Raw genomic sequence first — 19,578 nt, 5'->3', positions numbered from 1 at the left:
GAAAGTTTGTGAGGATATGTATGTGTGTGTTTGTTACTCTTTCACGCAAATACTACTGAACAGATTACAATGAAATTTAGCACACATTAGAGGGTAACTTGGATTAACACATAGGATAGGTTTTATCCCGGAAATCCCACGGGAAGGGGAACCATGCGGGTTTTTCTTTGAAAACGCAGGCGAAGCCGCGGGCGGAAAGCTAGTTTATCATATATCGTGATAAAGTGTGGTAGCTATAAAACAGGTTATTTTTATTAGCTATAATGTTAATTATGATATGTATAAACTATTTTAGATAACATGTAAGATTGAGTAATGAAAAAACTAAGCAAGTTTAATTCTAAATTATCAGCATCAAAATGATGTGATCTAATCCTGTTACATAATAATTTTTCATGTACATATCTATTTTTTTCAGTAAGTAGAGTGTCAAATAATTGTTTTACCAAGACGTATTTCTCGAATACAGAATGTCTCATAATTCGAAATATCTAGTCAAACGATTAGTTTTTTAAGTACATTATATTGGAAACCTCTACATATTTATATAGCAACAGTAGACAACAATATCAAAACATGTGTTAAAATATTTAACAAACAGAGTTTAAACCATGTCATAAAGTCTAAAAATAGTGTCACAGGTGCCAACGCCTGCATATTGCTTGTAAATTCATACATTTCATTGATAACTGGGAAAAGAAATGTACAAAATTTAACTCTTGTTACTATGTGAGGTATTGTTGTGATTTTTTTAAATTTTATAGGATGTTTTATGTTGGGCATTTACGTTTAGTTTAGCCGGTTTGTCATCTGTATATTCTGTTTTAGTAATGATTAATTAGTGTTTTTCTTTTCATTAAAGGATGAGCAGTTTGATCAGAAGTGAAACTTCTTTGGCAAGATTCAAAGATACCAAAATCTTCGCCTAATTCCATGACGTGACGGTATCGCCATGACGCGACCATGAAATTTTACTCTCGACGCGCCTTAAATAAAACATTAAAATCATTTGCATCTTATGTTACCTCAATAGAAAACGCCTTCAAATATCGAAGATTAATACTACATAGTACAAACATAGTATATGCATATTTAACTGCTTTAAACCTGGTTTTATTTATTCAACCGTCCAAAACCAAATAAATCTGGTTCACTGGGTCATTACCGCAAGTTCCGTAGGGCCAAACAAACAACCCTATGGCTTATTCAAATAGGGCTTAATTTATAAGCTTAAGCGTGTTAATCGTAAATAATAACTGCTCGTAAAGATATAAGAGTCGATCATTATGGTACGTTAACTGTTATGATTTGTGGGCTGTATGAATTATAGGCTCAAGCGGGAATGTTGAGCTTAAGTTTTGTATATGGCTGGTTTTTGAGCTTACTACTAGATATGGGTAAATAATTTAGCATTTTAATCTAGGTATATGTACTTACTGCCATTAAACTCATGTTGAAGAATGAAGAATTATTCATAATTTGCACACGGTTTACGTTTATACGTATAGGTAATTTCATTTCCGTATTTCCGAGCTTCCGTTTGTCAATTTGAAATTTTTTAATGAATAGATAAATATTGAACTACATGCTTGTTGTTGAATGAACCATTGTTTATAAATATTTTCCTCCCCTGCATATATCTGCTCAACACTCATACTTCAAGGACTTGTATTTTCTTTAAACATATAAAATAATCACATACTCATAACTTACACCACTTTTCAATAGCTGAATAATTACCAACAAATCGCTACAACCTTTAACTTGCACCCAAAACTTGCTCTAGTACCCTACAAAGAGATTGCGTGCCGAAAAAAAATTAGGAAAGTGCGTGAAAACTTCGATAAAGGTTTACCTATATAATTAACCTGGGAGAAAATAAGGTATAATAAAATATCGTATTAAAGATGTGTCGGTCGGGATATAGAAAGTTTACAAACAAAAGGAACCATATTTCGATACATGACAATGCTGTCCTAATATTATTATATACTCATTCGTCTCACTATTTTTATATTTAACTAGCGGTCCGCCCCGGCTTCGCCCGTGGTACATATTTACGTTTTCTCTACATAAAAACCATCCTCGTACTTCAAGGCATATAATAAAAAAAGAATTATCGAAATCGGTTCAGCCGTTCTCGAGTTATGCGCTTACCAACACATTTTGCGATTCATTTTTATATATAAGATGATATTAATACAAACGTGAAAACTGCTTATTAACGCTTTCGCGGCTGAACTGTTTTTGGTGAACTGGTACTCAAATACATATGGTTAGGGAGCCAGGTGCAAATTTGGTTCATTATTTCCTCTCAAGAGATAATTCGTCAGACGCATGAGAGTATAGTATTATAAAGCCTCGTGAACGTCAGCTGGCGCTCGGTTGGGGGGGTGAGCGGTTGTAGCCTCCCACGCACATAGGAAAAAAAATACATTCATTCATTCATTTCCTCTCAGCTAAAAATTTGTCAAATTGTAGCTAACCCAATATCTCAACGAAAAAAAATAGTCAGCTAGTTACAACATGGTGTATTATACGTCAGCTGGTGTCTCGAACATGAAAGTTAAATTTAAAGAAAAATTTATTTTCCGTTATTTCCTCTCAAACAAAAATTTACCTGATGATAGCTTATATGTAACTGTGGATAAATATATATGTCAGCTGGCTGTATCTTGGTGGAAAAACCGTCAGCTGATACGGGAGGCTACAACCGCTCTTCCCCCCAACCGAGCTCCAGCTGACGTTCACGAGGCTTCATAATACTATACTTTGATGCATTTTACTAATTACCGCTTGAGAGGAACTTGGTCATAAAATCTGCTGCTGGCTCCCGGACAAGAAATATGGTCACGACATTTTCGTGATAATGCGTCCAGGAATAAAGCGGTGGGCAGAAACTTTATTTTGAATTTTAAAAATGTAGTAGCTGTATACACGTTAGGAACTCCTATTTAACTTCACTTAACATGTTTAACAAATATTAAATAGAGGCAAGCTCGCAAACTTCCTAGCACACACCAGCAACTCAATTCAAAACACTAATAATAATTATTAACGTCCCTAAAACTTCGCTTAAAACTCAAAACGTCGTTACAAAGATAGCGGTATTTAAATTTCGAACTACACTTCAGTGTTGCCAGACTATTTGGAGTTTTGCCAACGTTGAATAAATGAACACGGATGAAAAAAACATTTGTTGCTGAGCTATTGTCTGTGTTTTTTCCGGCCACGGTGACAAGTTTTTCTATTTCCATTACAAAATAGATAGTTAGTGCTTTTTCAATAGTTTGAACGTCCGTTACATGATGTATGGGCGTTGAACAAAATAGTTTAAGGCTCCATAACATGCTTTTAACTAGTTTTGTTTCATTTTATTTCCAAGTATTAAGCTTAAAGATAAGAATATCAAACTCACAATTTCAGTTCTCATTTCTATAAAATTCTCATTTGCGAGCGAGTAAAGCTTTATCTCTCTAAAAGGTTTCGCAACAATTGCTTTGTAAAAATTCACACGTTTCACTGCTTTTGACACTTTGACGGGTAACCGAGATTACCCTGACCTCTTTGATATGCAATTCAGGTATCTTAGAAGAAATCTTTTTAAACCTGGTATTTATGAAAACACTAGCTTTCCACCCGTGGCCTCACCCGCGTTATTACGCGACTTAGATCTTTTACCGCGGCAAAAAGTAGTAGGTATATGTCCTCTCTAGCTTCCGAATTATCTCGAGACAAACACAAACAAACAAGCAAGCCAGCAAACTTTTGAATTTGTACTCAGGGTCTCTTTGTGATTCCTGCACATCACAAACAAATATACCTATCATTTTTAAAGACGTGTTATGTGCAAGATGATCAAAGAAGACAATTATCCTCTAATTCCAAAATAATCCAGCTTAGAATTAATATAAGACAGTAAAACTTACCTCTCAACACTTCTTGTAAAATTAAACACATATTTAAGATACAAGAAATGAATTGTAATACCTAAACTATTAGATTATTTTAACTATCAACTTTTTTAACATTATTGTTGAATATCCTTGACCTGGTCCAAATAAACAGGATCCTCTATTTCCATTCGTTCCCAATTAAGTTTCTTTATATAAACTATCACATCTTTAATATCAACATCAAGCCTTACTATCTTCTCATACATTTTTATATGAATGAATAACGCCTGGAACCTATCCATGTATCTCTTCATAGTCGTATATAAGACGCGCTGTTCTTGCTTCAAATGTTGCAATATCGCAAAGCAGAACCCTAACCTATATCGTGGAGTATGTCTATATTTCGTTTGTAGCAGCTGAACATATGGCAATTTATACCTCGTTTCATAAATGAACTGTTCCATCAAGCGGACTATTTTATTCTTCTGCCTTGCAAACTTCTTTGCCTCTGTTGGATCAAAGTATATTTCTCTCCGATAATTCACATTCGCAGGCAAGTCTCGGATCTCTTCAAATCTTCTCGTTTCCACTGCTATTTCATCTTTATCAAAGTCCAGAAGAGTTTTGTTTTTCTTTTCTAATATTAAAGTGACGTCCATTTTTAGTTTCCGCTTTTCGTATTCTTCTTTAGTTAAATAGTTTTCGTACTCATCCATCTCTGTAGTCGCGTTTCTCGGTTCCTGCGTTACTTTTTTTATATGGCCTTTATCGGATAATAATGATGGAGTGACAGTTGGACCCATTAAATCTGATTTCGCTGTAAAAACTCCATATAGATATTTCTTTATGTACTCATCCGGTCTTATATCAAATATGCTTGAACTTGATATATGTAACACTGAAATATATAATACATTTTTAAATTGAATAAATTATAATACGCTCATATTATAAGGTTACGACAATAGTTCTTCAAACTTACTTGTAACAAAGAAAATTAAGGGGCACATTTTAAAAAACAGCGTTTCTTTAATCCCGCATAATCACACTGTAATTAAATGTTTAACGAGAAAATTTAGCAGTAAATTAAATTTTAATCCTATATAATGTAATTACATTTAGAGACGTTGATTTAATGGGTGTTGGAGCATTTATCGAGCAAGACCTTGAGGCGATAGGGAGACTAAAGTAAAATTACATCTTATAAAAACACACATATAACATATATTTTCATACACTAAAACTTAAAAAGTTTTATACTTGAAATAGTATCTATTGTTGAATATTGAATTGAATCGATCCATATAAAATTATATTCCACTTTTTATCCCGGATATCATCGGAGCGATGTTATGGGCTAGAGCTTTATAAAAACACTAGCTGTTCCCCGCGGTTTCACCCGCATTACTCTGCTCCTGTTGGTCTTAGCGTGATGAAATAGCCTATAGCCTTCCTCGATAAATGTACTATCTAACACAGAAATAATTTTTCAAATCGGACCAGTAGTTCCAGAGATCAGCGCGTTCAAACAAACAAACTCGTCAGCTTTATAATATTACTAGCTTACCGCCCGCGGCTTCGCCCGCTTTGTCTAAAACCTAATAAATTATATACTAAAACCTTCCTCTTGAATCACTCTATCTATTAAAATAAACCGCATCAAAATCCGTTGCGTAGTTTTAAAGATTTAAGCATTTAAAGGGACATAGGGACAGAGAAAGCGACTTTGTTTTATACTATGTAGTGAAGTATAGATTAAACAAAGTAAATTCAGTGACATTCTCAGAAAACTTTGAAGCCTTATTTTCAGTTGATGAATGGTGTAAAAACTGCGAAATTCGCGCTTCGCTTGAATACAGCACGTTAGTCTTCCTTAATTAATAGACATTTTAGTCAAAGTGATAAATATACGCCTTAATGTCTTGAAGCATCGGGTTCACAAAATGAAAGAAGATTTTTGAAGCTGCGAATTAATTTTCGTAATTAAGAATTTTCCTTTATCTAATTATACGCGAACGTGATACGTTTAATAATAAAATGGTGAGAGGGATCGGCGTTTGAAAAATCTATATTAAATTTATTAAACCAGCTCCGTCCCTCGTAAGTTATTTCATCTACACTATATCTTTCTTATATATAAAAATGAATCGCAAAATGTGTTGGTAAGCGCATAACTCGAGAACGACTGAACCGATTTCGATAATTCTTTTTTTATTATATTCCTTGAAGTACGAGGATGGTTCTTATGAAGAGAAAACGTAAATATGTACCACGGGCGAAGCCGGGGCGGACCGCTAGTAATATTATAAAGAGGAATACTTTGTTTGTTAGTTTGATTGTAATGAATAGGCTCATAAACTACTGGACCGATTTTGATAAAATTTGGCACAGATAATCTTTAGACCCTCTTATATATATCTTTAGAACCTTTAAAGAACATAGGCTACCTTTTATTGCGAAATATGTACCACGGGCGAAGCCGGGGCGGACCGCTAGATTTTTATATGAAACCACTTCATTCTATCAAATGGGGTTATTTTTAACACAATTTAAAAAAAATTACAACAAATAAAAGAAGGCAAACGGTTTTCTACTTACGATTTAATTATCCACCTTTTTTATAGACACTACATAATATTATAATAGCAATTTTCCATACATTAAGAAGGCTCCATCCATTACCAGGAAGTCTAATATTTCTTGCCAACGTCAGCTTGTAAGGAAAAATAATATAAATTACGCAGAGAAGGAAAATAATACATTTATTATTTGTAACACGAATAAAATCTTGTAACATCTTGCGCTGTGTTCATCAGTTTTGTTCCATGATTAAATTACAATAAAATAAATTAGAGAATTAAAAATATAATGAAGAAAAGACAGAATTTCTCTCCCATTAAAAAATAGACTCCCTTAAGAGTTAACACTTGTAGAGAACATACATATTTAAATCTATCAAATGAAAAATCAAACCAAATAGTTGTCCATAACATTTAACTTGTATAAATTCGTTTCCTCAAATTGTATATTCAGGATTGGAAAGGATTAAATTCCGAAAACATTCCCTTATAAAATTATTTACCTTACAAATCTCTTGATACCTTAAATCCTTCAACTTTTCTGTCTTACGCCGAATTATTATGAAAACTTATTTCGTTTTGTGAAGTTCTCTGGTAAAAGCTTTTTATATTAGCATAAGAGAATTTTCTACTAGAATAGTATTTTTTCGTCAAACATTTTTTATGATTAGCTTAGGATTTACAATTAATTAATTTATTATTCAGATTTATTATGCAAACGACTTTTGAACTTTATTAAGCTGTAATCTATACTAATATTATAAAGCTGAAGAGTTTGTTTGTTTAAACGCGCTAATCTCAGGAACTAGATACTGATCCGATTTGAAAAATTCTTTCGGTGTTAGATAGCATATTTATCGAGGAAGGCTATAGGCTATATATCATCACGCTAAGACCAACAGCCTAATTCTTTCTGCTTGATGGACTTTACTCTTACTTCTATACGATTGATGTAAGAACACCTTCTTTATGACTCTAGTTAACAGTTTTTCTTTTATGGGTGTGTAGGTTGACTTGGAAATAATTTTATAAAATAAAAAAATGTTGTGTGGTTTTATGAAACCACGGTAAAAGTGAAACTGTTCGAACGGTTCCAAACACTGCTTTGTGTAGCGCATGTCGCGTGGCGGTCGGCTGCCGAGTAGGTATACCTACTCGGCAGCCGCGATACACGCGACATGCGCTACACAGACCAAAAAGTTTGAGACGATGTAATAAAAGTTTCACTTTAATAATAACAGTTGAAACTAATTATAGTTTATGAAGTTTGGTGGTTGGTGAAGTCCCGAGTCCCCTTATGGGTATCGGGCAAAGAAGTTTCACATCTGACAAATAGGATAATGCCGAAATTTATTTATTAATCTCAGACCTTTTCTCTCCTAATTTATTGTAATGTAGGTTACTAAACAGTTGAAATTGTGAACGTTACTATCACTTATACCTATTATGAAAATATAATAAAGATTGCGTAAAATAATGTTTAAGCATGCCAAATTAATACCTTCTATTGACAAGTAACCCGCTGCTTAATAAACAGATAAAAATAAAAGAAACAAAACTTTCCGAGAAGATAAAATACTGTACAATCGTAATCCGGCTAACAACGTTCAACGTTGCGAAAATATAAAAAATAAAAAATATAAATAATATTAAAATTTCATACTCTCCGCTTCATTATGATTGAATATTTTCCCACTTTAAGCCAAAGTTGAAGCGGAATGTGTTTAAAATAACTTTACCTCATTTTTAATAATATAAGAGCTTAAACTGAAAGATAAATGCTTGTAGAGATTTCATAAAGATTTAGTTCTAAGCTCTTTAGCGAAGAAATATCATACTGGTTAGTAATTTTTAGAAACCGAATTTGTGTTGTAACATGCAGTATGTTTACATCAAAATAAGTGAAATGGATTTAGGTGATTTATTTTTTAATCCAGTTAACATTCCAGTTACGAAATCCAATCAATGCATATAAATTTAAAATTTATTTGTACCTAATGTCGAACTAACAGGTTTTTATTAAATGAAAATAAAAGTGTATAAATGAAAATGAAAGAAAATTGCGACTGTACCTCAGATAGTCAAAGTAATAAGTACCTAATTAGTCTTGGTATAATTTTCCTAAATAATAAATATTATCAAAGGATCTCGGTTAGTTAACTCGCGAAATTCACATAGTTCAAGCATATTATTAGGTACGCTTTAAAATTTGTATTTAACTTTCGTAAATTACTGACTTGATAAACAACTAATCAAGTAACAATGAATTAAACTTTTTATAAATCAATTCACTACAAAGGGAATAAAACAACACAATATAATATAACCTCAAATAAATACCGCACAATCAAGGATCATCCATCTTGATTCAATTTTTCCCATAGTGCATGACGTTATCGGGGCTAGCCCACATCCTCGCGGAAATTGGTTCAGTGAGACAGTTTGAGGCCAGCTCAGACCTCAATGTACTTGATATTGAGGGCTTTAGCGTTAATTAAGGTTGAACTAATTATGGGTAATCGAACCTTTTCTATTGTTGCGTACTTGGCGTGTGAAGCTGAGAGATATAATGCTTAGATACTTGTAGTTACATAGTATTTGAAAATTTCCCTAACCTTAATTCGTTAGTAGAATCATTTGTTCTACTAGTAGTACTAGTTTTGATATAAGTATATAGTACTTGTTAAGGCTAGTTGTATCTACCATGTTGGATACAAAATACTACGGACAAATCTGTATTTCTTGTATTGTTTGTTATGATAATATCGTAATTTAGTATGGTTTCAGGTACCTAATTTGTCACGAATCAGAATAATAGAAAAACAGACAGACAATATTTGTTATAAAAACTGTTTATCAGCATTCAAACCTATTATTTTCTTTACAGTTCACCTACAACTCGAAGATTCTGCACTGCGAGATTACGTGCTACACTCGCTCATCGGCAGCTCCATCAGGGGCAACTTCACACCGACCAGTTTCACCGACAAGCCTTGTGACACTCCCCCCTACTTCATCCCGAAACGTTCGAGAAACATTCGCGAACATTCTAGAACTAAGTGGCCTAGTGACTATAGGACGAAAAGTGATTATTATTTTAAGCCGCGTTACAGAGCTGCAAGGTCTGTGCGGAGTAAGGGAAGGTTCCATAGATTTCTCTCAGCGGTTGTTGTCAGCGGTCCGCTGGAAGGAAGAAGTGCTGTAGCGCTGAGGTGGTCTGTGGACGCTGCGCGTTTAGATAAGGAGGCAACTAGTGTTGTTTTTAGGTGAGTTTCATGTTTATATATTATAGATGTATGGGTGTCTTCTTTTCGTTAAACAAATTTTCTTATCAAGAAGATTCCATTTGAAAATTAAGGACTCAATCTAATTTCTAATTAAAACTCCTAATTTAATACAATTTATAGTACCTTTATCTTCTTGATCAAATTACAGGATATTATTTAAGGCCTAGGATAATATCTGAAGCATCCTTAAACAATATCTATGTAGGTTATTTCGCGTTTTTAGATCTTCCGTCATTTAAATTCTCTTTATTATCCACAACATGGCACATGCATGAAATCCAACCATATTCTAAAATTACGAAATAATTCCCTCTAAAACGTGTTCGCGATGAATAATATCATCTGTGTCTAAATTAATCCCCTCGTTTCATCAAACGTGCAGGAACCGCTAATCGCGTCGTTTATTTGGACGAATGTGGAGAGCCCGATGAAGACAAATGAACTGGTGACAACTGACAGTGTGCTTTTACCGTTAACGGACGTAGTTAGGTGACTCGTATAAAATTGTGGAGATAAAGGTACGGTACCTGGATAGGGAGTAAACGGTCAAGCGTTTTGATCCAAAGCAAGCCTTGGTAAAAAGATAATTATATCTAAATTGTAACGTGCTGAATTTGAGTTGATTTAATTGAAGAATTTGAAGAATTATGCTCGTTGGTTATGTTAACACGTGGTGAAGTGGGTCTTATAATCTAATAAGAATCAACGAAATTAGTTGGAAACACATGTAGCCGATCATATACGTGACCGCATCTTATTATATGTTATATGTACTAAATTTTATTCAGCATACCTTTATTCAGCATACCTTTCTAATAACGAGACTTCATTTAAAGAATTAATTACTATACAGAAGGCAAAAAACAAGTTTAAATAATAAGTTAAATTCTAATGAACGTGTAAAATAATTCAGGAGATAAATAGGCATGTGTTTCAGTGTTTGCAACGTATTTACGTAATGTTCTTGTGTAATGAGGCCTATTTAACACCAAAACATCGCGATAATTGTACCGAAATTTGTTTAATTCAATGTTCACGACAGAACACAGAGTTTGCTCATTTCTAAAGACATTCCGCAACACAATACAACAAGAAACGGTATGTATAGGCACGACCTTAGATTTAATTATGGCAGAACATTGAATAGAGACAGTATCACCTTCTCTATACATTTTTGTGATGCCCGAAATTCAATTTTCCCAGCACAAATTCAACGATGAAAGGAGGTTCTGAATTAAAATCAACTGTTTTCATTAATCTTTGTATACACAACCGAATAATTGGATGATGTTTTTGTTTCGTTTCGCTGTCAAGATTAAAATTGTGTTTGATAATTTCATCAATCTGTTCGCTGAAATATTGTGAGTTCGTAGGTTCACATGTGTTAAAAGCTTGCGTTTATATAAGACAATTATATATTGTTATGGCTATCACAGTAATTATAATAAGCTTTGTTTAACACTAGATGACATGTAAATATGGTAAGAATACTGATCTGATTAATTACTTTAAAAAATATTGTCAAAGTGACTCAATGTTATTACTTATAAATTTTATTTCAATCTTTAATTGGTTTATGGCGCACTAAATTATGCCTACAAACTAATTACTTAAAGTTCCCAAACTCAACGGACGTCCGTCATCCGAAAGTTGTGATACATTAGTAATTAACATTAGTAGCTATTCTATTATCGCCCATCTTCCTCAAAGTCTTTTATAACAGAGAATCTTTTGTTGCTGATAATCAAAAGTAATTTACAACTTCATCGACACACAGTATCTTGAATCAAGACCTTAATTAACTTAAATATAATTCCTAAACAAAAACTAGTATTAAAGGTTAATTATCCCAGATTTACAAAGAAATTTTTCAGGTATTTCTACTTCTCAATAATAGGTGGCATTTTTCAAGCTCGGCAAAACATAATATATTCTTTACATTTTGCAGAAAGCGTAGCTTACACACACCTACATAAATGCAATTTACAGCACTGAAACCGCATTCGATTTGCCTGCCCCACATTGTGGTGCTCTCATCTAACAAACCGCTAACATACTGTAAATATTCCACAAACCACTTTAACGTCTGTCTATGAAGGTGCGGTAACTGCCCTAGTATCATGACCCAATTCTGCCTACCATCTGATTTTATCTCACACTAGCTGTGCCCCACGGTTTTACCCGCATTGCTTCGCTCCTGTTGCTCTTAGCGTGATAATATACAGCTTCCTCGATGAATGGGCTATCTAACACTGAAAGAATTTTTTAAATCGGACCAGTAGTTCCCAAGATTAGCGCGTTCAAACAACCAAACAAACTCTTCAGCTTTATAATATTAGTATAGATATCCTTACGCTATTCCCAACGAATAAACTAGCTCATACAGACTGCAACTTATCCCGTCCGGTATCCGTAAACTTACAGTACATCGTCCTAGTTGGCAAGCCTTGCCTGCAATCTACCTGCCAAATAAAGAAACGGTACCAGCAAGCCAAATGTGTGCTCCGACTGCCAATAAACCAGTTGCAACGGGAACTGTGATAACTTCCTTTTATTTATTGCCTTTCATGTTCGCTTTGGATGGAGAATATTTGAGTTATTGTAAATGTAAGCTCGACAACGGATTATCTTCTATAGTAGGTATCAATAAAATTCTTAATCTATTTCTTCTTGTATTAGCTGACTTATAGTAATAATTTTTCTTTCTAAACAGCCGTCATTGACTTTTCACGTACCTACCAACACTTAGAAATAAAAGCGTTTACCTAAAATACAACTTAGCGGTATACTTTTGTAACTTACAGATCGGTCGATATTAGATTACACAGTACACTATATTAGCACTTCAGTGCAAAAATAACAGATTTGGTTGTAGGAAATCTTATGTCTGACAAAGCATACATAGTGCTCGATAAATAGTCATAGAGATTTTCATATATTATATTTACATGATCCATAAAAACTACTTTACTGCTAACTTTAATGACTTTTTCGTATAACGCAGAGGCAGATGCAACTAACAGGAAAGCACTTTTTTGATTGAAACATAAAATACAAAAATAAATAAATCCATCACAAAGTTAATATCTGTAAACAAGTAATGTACAATTTTCTCAAGTATCCTTAATGTAATTTACCTATTAAATCATCCTGAATTTTTACAAAATCAAATCCTACAATTTACTTAAATTATACATTTGATAACATGACTTAGAACCTTGCTGCATGGTGACAAAGCTGAAAATGGATTGAGTCGTCAAATGAGTTAATTCTTCAACCTGATTGACCCTGATCCGTCCGATTTGGAGTGATGGATGATTTCGACCTTCGCGTTCCATCAAATGGATTAAGAGAATGTCACTTTAGAGTATTTCTGTACTCGCCCTGTATTCTGTGTTAAGCTTATTCGTGAATGATTAATGCGAGCTTTGTATAATGAGGAAAAGCTATGTACTGTTAACTATTTTGTTGGATTAATAGGACGTAGTGGTTATATAAAACGACATACTCGTAGTTTTGCTTCTTCAAACTCAAACTCAAACGTTTATTTATTCAATTAGACTTCTTCTAGAAGCACTTTTGAAACGTCATTAGGTACATATTTTTAACATTTACCACCGATTCGGAAAGCAGTATCTACGGAGAAGAATCGGCAAGAAAATAGTTGCTCTTTTTAATCATGTCAGTTTTACAATTTTACAAATTACATATTATGTAACATCATGTCATAGTAATATGCCAAAGAACCGTCCTGTGGTTTTCCTATATTATATCAGTAAAATATTTGGACAAACTTTGTGTTTTTCTAATGTGTTGTTATAATTGAAATAAAATATTTAAGTATTGAATATTTGTGGTCGTGATTGTGATGTTATACAGTTCATTTGCTATTTGTTTCATAAATCGAATCTAGAGTCATGTGTTAATCTTTATACAAAGATGAGGAATGGTCTAGAATATTTCAAAGATATGAATTCAACTATCTTGTGGACATTGGTGATATTTCCAGTCTCTAAGGAAGATTCCTGAAGCAATTTAATTCTTTAAGATTTGGCCTACGCTAAAATTGAACGCCCCCGCGTACTGTCACAAAACAAATCTCATTTTACAATGTAATATTTATGTTAGTGAACTTAGCAGATCATTTTTAGCAGATCAAAAAAAAATGTGAGTTCTTATCGCGTGCAGTTGAGTTCTACAGTTCCTGATACTTTTTAGAAATAGTTCTGGCGTTTTTACCTTAAAACACGACATTTGAAAAAATAATCTGCCAACTTCCCGTAGCAGATCATTTTTAGCAGATCAAAAAAAAATGTGAGTTCTTATCGCGTGCAGTTGAGTTCTACAGTTCCTGATACTTTTTAGAAATACTCGCGTAAAATGAAACACTAGAAAATTTATTTATGTCATATTTCATCACGCCGTAGCACCATGCCGTAGCATCATGCCGTAGCATGATGCCGTAGCATCACGCCGTAGCATCACGCCGTAGTATCATGCCGTAGCATCATGCCGTAGCTTCATGCCGTAGCATCATGCCGTAGCATCGCGCCGTAGCATTACGCCGTAGCATCACGCCGTAGCATCATGCCGTAGCATCACGCCGTAGCATCATGCCGTAGCATCATGCCGTAGCATCACACCGTAGCATCACACCGTAGCATTACGCCGTAGCATCACGCCGTAACACATGCCGTAGCATTACGCCGTAGCATCACGCCGTAGCATCACAGCGTAGCATCACGCCGTTGCATCACGTCGTAGCATCACGTCGTAGCATCACGTCGTAGCATTACGTCTGCATCACGTTAAGCCGGGTCCAGGTCGGGTTTTTTCAAATGTCGTTTGTTAAGGTAAAAACGCCAGAACTATTTCTAAAAAGTATCAGGAACTGTAGAACTCAACTGCACGCGATAAGAACTCACATTTTTTTTTTTGATCTGCTAAAAATGATCTGCTACGGGAAGTTGGCAGATCATTTTTTCAAATGTCGTTTTTTAAGGTAAAAACGCCAGAACTATTTCTAAAAAGTATCAGGAACTGTAGAACTCAACTGCACGCGATAAGAACTCACATTTTTTTTTGATCTGCTAAAAATGATCTGCCAAATTCACTAACATGTAATATTTTACCTACATACGCCAAGAATTATTAGAATGACATTTCAAATACATTCATAACAAGTATTTATTTATTCGATACAACAATAAAGGCTCCATGACTACAATATGTAATAGTAATTATCAAAAGATTAAACTATAGATCTATTTATATCATACCTATTAGTTATTGAAATTCATAGGTATGGGATACCGTTCACATCTCCTGTTCCTCGCTTCTTTGTTTAAAATGGTATAACATGGAACACCATTTAGAGACATGAATTTCCAGTATTTTTATCGTAATATCAAAACTAATGGTAGAAATCTTACTCTACATACAATAATGTAAAAATATAATATGTAGATATGAAAGAAAACATTTTCACATATCTACGTCATAAATGAAATGATTATTTCGTGAGATATCACACAGGCCATTACAATCTCTTGTTTTTTTACACACAATAAAGCACATTTTGGTTTGACAAACAACATGATTCTGTATCATCATATTACTTACTTCTTCAAAGCATTATAGACTCTATTGGAATTTCGATAACGTCTATTTTTGAACAATACACGTAAAGACATTACTCGATTTTTGCGTTTGTACCTTCAATCATAATTTATATTCGGAAACATCTCTGTGGTTTGTATTTTTTTACAACATAATATTTTAGATGGCAATTTTTCCTATTTTATACGAAAAAATGTGGCTTAAACAGATTCTGTGAATAATATTATCCTTTAAGCTTAGAATTGATCATAAGTCCGAATGTTGATTGCCCTGGGAACATTGAGTTATGATAAACACTAAAACGAGTTATTCCTGGGTTTAGTTTCTAATAGAAATGAACATAGATAATATGATATAATGTGAAATGATCAGAAAACGGCATATTACCTTTGAACAAAAAAGTTTTGTGAGGTGTTAAGGGACACCCGGATGGAACAAAGTTACTAAAATAGCTGATTTTCTTTCTACCGCAAAAATAAGGAACTTCGTTCCAAAAACCCATTCCCTCCAAACCCATTTCCTCATTTCTATTCTCTAGCTATAGAGTTACGAAATATGCATTGAACTTAAACATATCACGTATTATTATTACTCTCTGGAGTGAAATGGGACGCCTGTATACCCTCAGTTAACTATCCCCTCAAATTGCCTCTGGCTATGCTCTCATTAACCTATTATAACTATTGTTTATAATATTATGAGAACCACTGTATATGTCATTCACATTCGCACGAATATGCAACCCTACAAGTGTAGGACGACTTTTGTGAATGTTTTTTTTTTTATACACAAGCGCAAACATTATACAAATGTTCGCATGCAAGTGACGCGGGTAAAAAATGTATAATGAAACAAAAAAAAAATATTTTTAATTATCCATTAGTGACAACCCTACTCTATATTAGGCATAAATTGCGAACGCTCACGCTTAGAAGCTTTGTTTTAGTTCCGTTTCACATGTGATGAGAGTTAATGGTGTCTTAGCGATAGACTTCAAGTATTTGGAGGCTTCAGATAGTTTGATACGAGCACAGATACGAGAATCTTTTAGATTTTTAATGGAAACAGCGGGTTAATGTGGCTCCATAACAAAATGTTGACTGATTAATTTTTGCGCCTTATATCCGTATGAATTAAACGTAATTTTATAGCATTCTAATGCTTCATAAATGAGAAAATTTTAAAGTTTATAAAAAAACGCACCTCGTGATCGACTTTTTGTTTAAAATTTAAAAAAGTTTTTAACCGAACTACCTTTAACCTCAGTAGAAATAAACTGAAAATAATCAAACCAAATTGTACAATTTCACATCCAACAGATAAAGCTAATCAGGTTGAAGAACGACTCAATCCATTTTCAGCCTAGTAACAGTGGTGCAAGGTTCAAAGTCATTGTTGTTTAAGTAAATTGTAGGCTTTCATTTGAAAAGAAATCAGGATGGTGTACCTACTGCATTAAGAAATTGAGAAAAACGGATCAATATTACACGTTGATGTACAGAAAATAACATTTATTGTAATAAGGTTAAACGCCATAAGCTATAGATGCTCTTCAATGACAACGTTTTTTATAGGACTACATTTTTATTTCATTTGGATAGGTTTATGCTACGTTTTGCAGTGCCGTTGAAAGTACAAGGCACCAGACAACAGCTGCATTCATCACAACAAGTCTAATATATTGTCCGTATACTACAGAAATATTTTGATTTAAAACGGTTAAAGTGTTTGAAAATAGGGCTATAACAAACTTCAGTGGACGGAGCCCTGGCGCCGACTTAATAAGTTCAGTATTGGTGTCGTAGGTCTCGTAAGTTCGCTGTAAAGTTTCAACCCGTTACTGTAAGCGAACCGATAACTGGGAAACTTACTAGTTCATCTTGTTAACCGACTTCGAAAATAGCGGTTGAATAGGTTTATTACAAGATTTTAAGATGCGCTTTGCAGCATACTCTGTTCAAGGGTTTCTCGGATTAAAAACGGCAATGGCATATTCAAATAAATATATATGTGTTATACATACCATCTACCATAATTTGACTTTATTAAGATACTAGCTTTCCACCCGCAGCTTCGCCCGCGCAGTCAAAGAAAAACCCGCATAGTTCCCGTTCCCGTGGGATTTCCGGGATAAAACCTATCCTATTTCCTGGGGTAAAAAGTAGCCTATGTCCTTTCCTGAGTATCAAAATATCTCTATACCTTCTGGTTCACCTCACTCATACTTTTGGCTCTGCTATCGAAAAGCACGGGGAGGCAGTAGCCGTATCCCTCGACATTTCGAAAGCATTTGACAAGGTCTGGCACAGTGGCCTTATCAACAAACTTCCAGCATATGGGATCTGTCCTAGCCTGCGCAACTGGATCTCTGATTTCTTGGGTGAGCGTTCGCTTCGTGTTGTGATCGATGGTTGTGCGTCTGATCTACTACCCATTAACGCTGGAGTTCCTCAAGGATCAGTACTGTCTGCTACTTTATTTCTGCTTCATATAAATGATCTGTTAGGTCCGAGCATATATGGTTATGCTGATGACAGCACAGTTGTAGACAGTTACATATCCGAAGCGCAGACGAGCAATAATGTTTTGGCGGCACAAAGAGAGGCTATGGTTGAACGGTTGAACCTTACTCTAAAATCAGTGGCCGAATGGGGCGATGCCAACTTGGTTAAGTTTAACTCTTCGAAAACACAGGCCTGCCTGTTTACAGCTAAACGCACCGATTTAAATTTAACACCTAGTTTTCAGGATGTGTCCTTGGAATTGTCCAATGAACTGGAGCTTCTAGGCCTAAAGCTCTCCTCTAACCTCAACTTCAAAACCTTCATTGAGTCCAAGGTGCAAGTTGCCGCCAAGAAGCTGGGAATTCTCTCCAGAGTGGCGCAATTCTTCACACCGGAACAGCTCCTAAACCTTTATAAAGCTCAAGTTCGGTCGGGTGTGGAGTATTGTTCTCACCTTTGGGCTGGTGCAGCAAAATACCAACTTAGCGCCTTGGACTCGATTGAAAAACGAGCGATAAGGCTTATCGGGAATGAGGCCCTCACGACCTCGAAATTGCACAGCTTGGAACATCGTCGAAAAGTGGCTAGTTTGGCAGTTTTCTACAGGATCTATCATGGTGAATGTGCTGAAGAACTGCACAACCTGATACCTGCTTCTCCTTTTCACCACCGGTCGAGTCGACGCGGTGCTGGTCTCCACCCCTATGTCATCGACATTCCACCTATACGCACTAAGCGTTACGCTTCTTCCTTTCTCGTGCGTACCAGTAGGGAATGGAACAATCTTCCGGCCTGCGTGTTTCCTGATAATTACAATCTGGACTTATTCAAAAGAAAAGTGAATAGGCATCTATTAGGTCAGCATGCTCCATCCTAGACCATGCTTATCGCTTTCCATCAGGCGAAGCGATGGTCAAATGCTTGCCTAATCTCTAATAAAAAAAAAAAAAAAAAAAAAAACCAAATTTCATGCAAATTGGTTCAGTAGTTAGGGCGTGATTGAGTAACAGACAGACAGACAGAGTTACTTTCGCATTTATAATATTAGTATGGATTGTGTGCATCCATTTTTCAGAGGCAATTAATATTTGTATAGTGATATGTTCGTATAACGTTGTGTACGAATTAGAGTCCCTTAGCATATTATATTTAGAGCTTTATTCCATTTAATTGGTTTTGTGATTTTGAAACTGTAATTTTGATTCTGATAAAGTACCCTACCCAAATATTTGCATAAATTTCAATGAATAGTAGGAAGTAATATTTATTTAAAGCTAAAAATACTTTGAATATGCGACTTTTTCTCAAAGATGTGAAACTCTCAAAGAATAGTCTTAAAAGTTTTAAGTGTGGCTTCTGATTGGTTAGAAACTTTTTATATAAATATAACGTGTTCTAATATTTCTCTTTGTTTCAGGTTACGATATAGAAAAACAACGAGTACCACCATTTACCAAGTGTTCTTTACTAAAAGTTTAAGATTAGGTGAGTTATAGATAATTTAATTTTAGCTATAAATCCAAGTATATTTAGATATTATGTGCTATACATCAACAGTAGTAACATTTACATAATTTCCATGCCCATAGAAATTGACACAATATGCCATATTCCACATGCCATTCTTAGATTTTCGAAAAATATATATATTTGATAATTACTTGAAAATATAATAAAATATAATTAATATTAT

At 34.4% G+C, this 19,578-nt stretch overlaps 1 protein-coding gene across 1 annotated transcript in view; it reads left to right on the top strand.

Annotated features, from left to right (window-relative positions):
• Positions 1-19,578, top strand: part of LOC149903771 (uncharacterized) — a 149,526-nt gene that overhangs the window by 66,142 nt on the left and 63,806 nt on the right. The window contains exons 2-3 of the mRNA XM_090108180.1: positions 9,363-9,741; positions 19,303-19,370. Coding sequence (XP_089964306.1) covers positions 9,363-9,741; positions 19,303-19,370 — 447 coding nt within the window. The remainder of the gene's footprint in view (positions 1-9,362; positions 9,742-19,302; positions 19,371-19,578) is intronic.

The sequence above is a fragment of the Colias eurytheme genome, chromosome 12 (assembly GCF_061535395.1).
Source record: "Colias eurytheme isolate Ceu_HAF_F1 chromosome 12, ilColEury1 Martin Lab GWU primary, whole genome shotgun sequence".
Classification (NCBI taxonomy): domain Eukaryota; kingdom Metazoa; phylum Arthropoda; class Insecta; order Lepidoptera; family Pieridae; genus Colias; species Colias eurytheme.
The sequence above is the reverse complement of the archived record's forward strand: the minus strand, read 5'-3'. Positions and strand labels throughout refer to the sequence as shown.